The sequence below is a fragment of the Galeopterus variegatus genome, unplaced genomic scaffold (genome assembly GCF_000696425.1).
Source record: "Galeopterus variegatus unplaced genomic scaffold, G_variegatus-3.0.2 Scaffold664, whole genome shotgun sequence".
Classification (NCBI taxonomy): domain Eukaryota; kingdom Metazoa; phylum Chordata; class Mammalia; order Dermoptera; family Cynocephalidae; genus Galeopterus; species Galeopterus variegatus.
The window spans coordinates 497377-498883 of record NW_007726775.1 but is presented as its reverse complement, the minus strand read 5'-3'; the positions used below and the strand labels follow the sequence as shown (position 1 = coordinate 498883).

General features: G+C 54.5%; 1 protein-coding gene across 1 annotated transcript; it reads right to left on the bottom strand.

Moving 5' to 3' along the window:
* Positions 1-222: 222 nt before the first annotated feature.
* LOC103589248 (probable N-acetyltransferase 8) lies at positions 223-952 on the bottom strand. The gene has a single exon (XM_008571184.1). It carries the CDS (start codon positions 934-936, stop codon positions 223-225), a length of 714 nt encoding a protein of 237 aa, XP_008569406.1. The 5' UTR covers positions 937-952.
* Between the last annotated feature and the right edge of the window lie 555 nt (positions 953-1507).

Here is a 1507-nt window from a genome sequence, read left to right as displayed (position 1 = left end):
GTCCTAACTAGGGCTTTTGCTATCCCCTGATGACGGTGCTCAAAGGCCACACAGAGGTGCAGCAGCTCCAGCTGCTTCTTCTGCGAGGAGGGTTCCCCAACGGGCCGAGCTCCCACTATGCCCACCACCCGCTCCTCAGACTCAGCCACCCAGAAGCAGGAACCATGCTCACTCAAGTAGGAGTTGGTGATGTCAGACATGTCTGTGCACAAACTTAAGACTTCATATTCCTTCCAGGGATATCTGGCAAGGAACCACAGGACAGCTAGGAGGGTGAGGGTGGTCGTAAGGGCCAGAAATTAGAGGAGCAGCCACTAGCCTCATGCTCAGAGAAGAGTAATACTGGCGAGTTTTCTGGAACCCCAAGCCCTGGTAGATGGCTAGGGCAGACTGCTGCAAGATACACGTTACAAGGACAACTTCATTGTAGCCCTGAGTCCGGGCAAACTGGAGGACAGTCCTAACTAGGGCTTTTGCTATCCCCTGATGACGGTGCTCAAAGGCCACACAGAGGTGCAGCAGCTCCAACTGCTTCTTCTGCGAGGTGGGTTCCCCAACGGGCCGAGCTCCCACTATGCCCACCACCTGCTCCTCAGACTCAGCCACCCAGAAGCAGGAACCATGCTCACTCAAGTAGGACTTGGTGATGTCAGACATGTCTGTGCACAAACTTAAGACTTCATATTCCTTCCAGGGATATCTGGCAAGGAACCACAGGACAGCTAGGAGGGTGAGGGTGGCTGTGAGGGCCAGGAGCCAGGAGCCAGAGACCAGGAGGAGGGAGATGGGCCCCCCACCTATGAGCACGAGGGTTCGGCGCAGCTTCAGCAGGTGACAGAAGGTGGTGGGGACTTGCTCAAGTACCCCCTGGGAGAATAAGTCCAGCACCCACTTGCGGTCGCTTTCCCCGTACTTGCGGATATGAAAAGATGCCATGGGGAGACTCCTGGATCTGAAATTCAAAGTCCACAGAGAGAGCCAGACGTCCCTGCACGCCTTCCAGCAGCCCTGGAGAAGAGAGAGGATGCCGTGTGAGTGCCCCCGTGGCTCCCAGCCTCCCAGGAACAGGGGAGACCCTGCTCAACGGTGTGTCTTTCTCCATTTGCCTAAAGGAAGGAGGTCACTGCCACTGGGAGAAGGTGTAGGATCAGAGAGACCTGCATTTGAATCCTGGTTCCATCCCTTTCTAGCTGCGTAACCTAGAGGATGTTACTTAGCCCCTCTGTCCCTCTGTTTCTTCATCTGTAGAACAGGGTAAAATTGAACCTGCCTTCTAGGCTTCTTCTGAGAATTTAATACAATAACTTCCATGAAGCACTAATATGTAAAGTACCTTCCCCTCCAGCCTCTTTTCCTTCGTACTGGTTCTCTCACCTTCTTGGTACACTGGGTGGCACCGTGCAGCAGCCAGACCACATGTCCTGGCCCTTAAGTTCCCCCCCCGAGAGCATACATTGCAGACATTCTGTGTTCCCGAGCACAGGTTTCAGCAAAGGGTCTTTCCCCC

What these genes read in the sequence shown, in the direction of transcription:
- LOC103589248 (XM_008571184.1), bottom strand. Translation starts at nt 936, where the DNA reads ATGGCATCTTTTCATATCCGCAAGTACGGGGAAAGCGACCGCAAGTGG.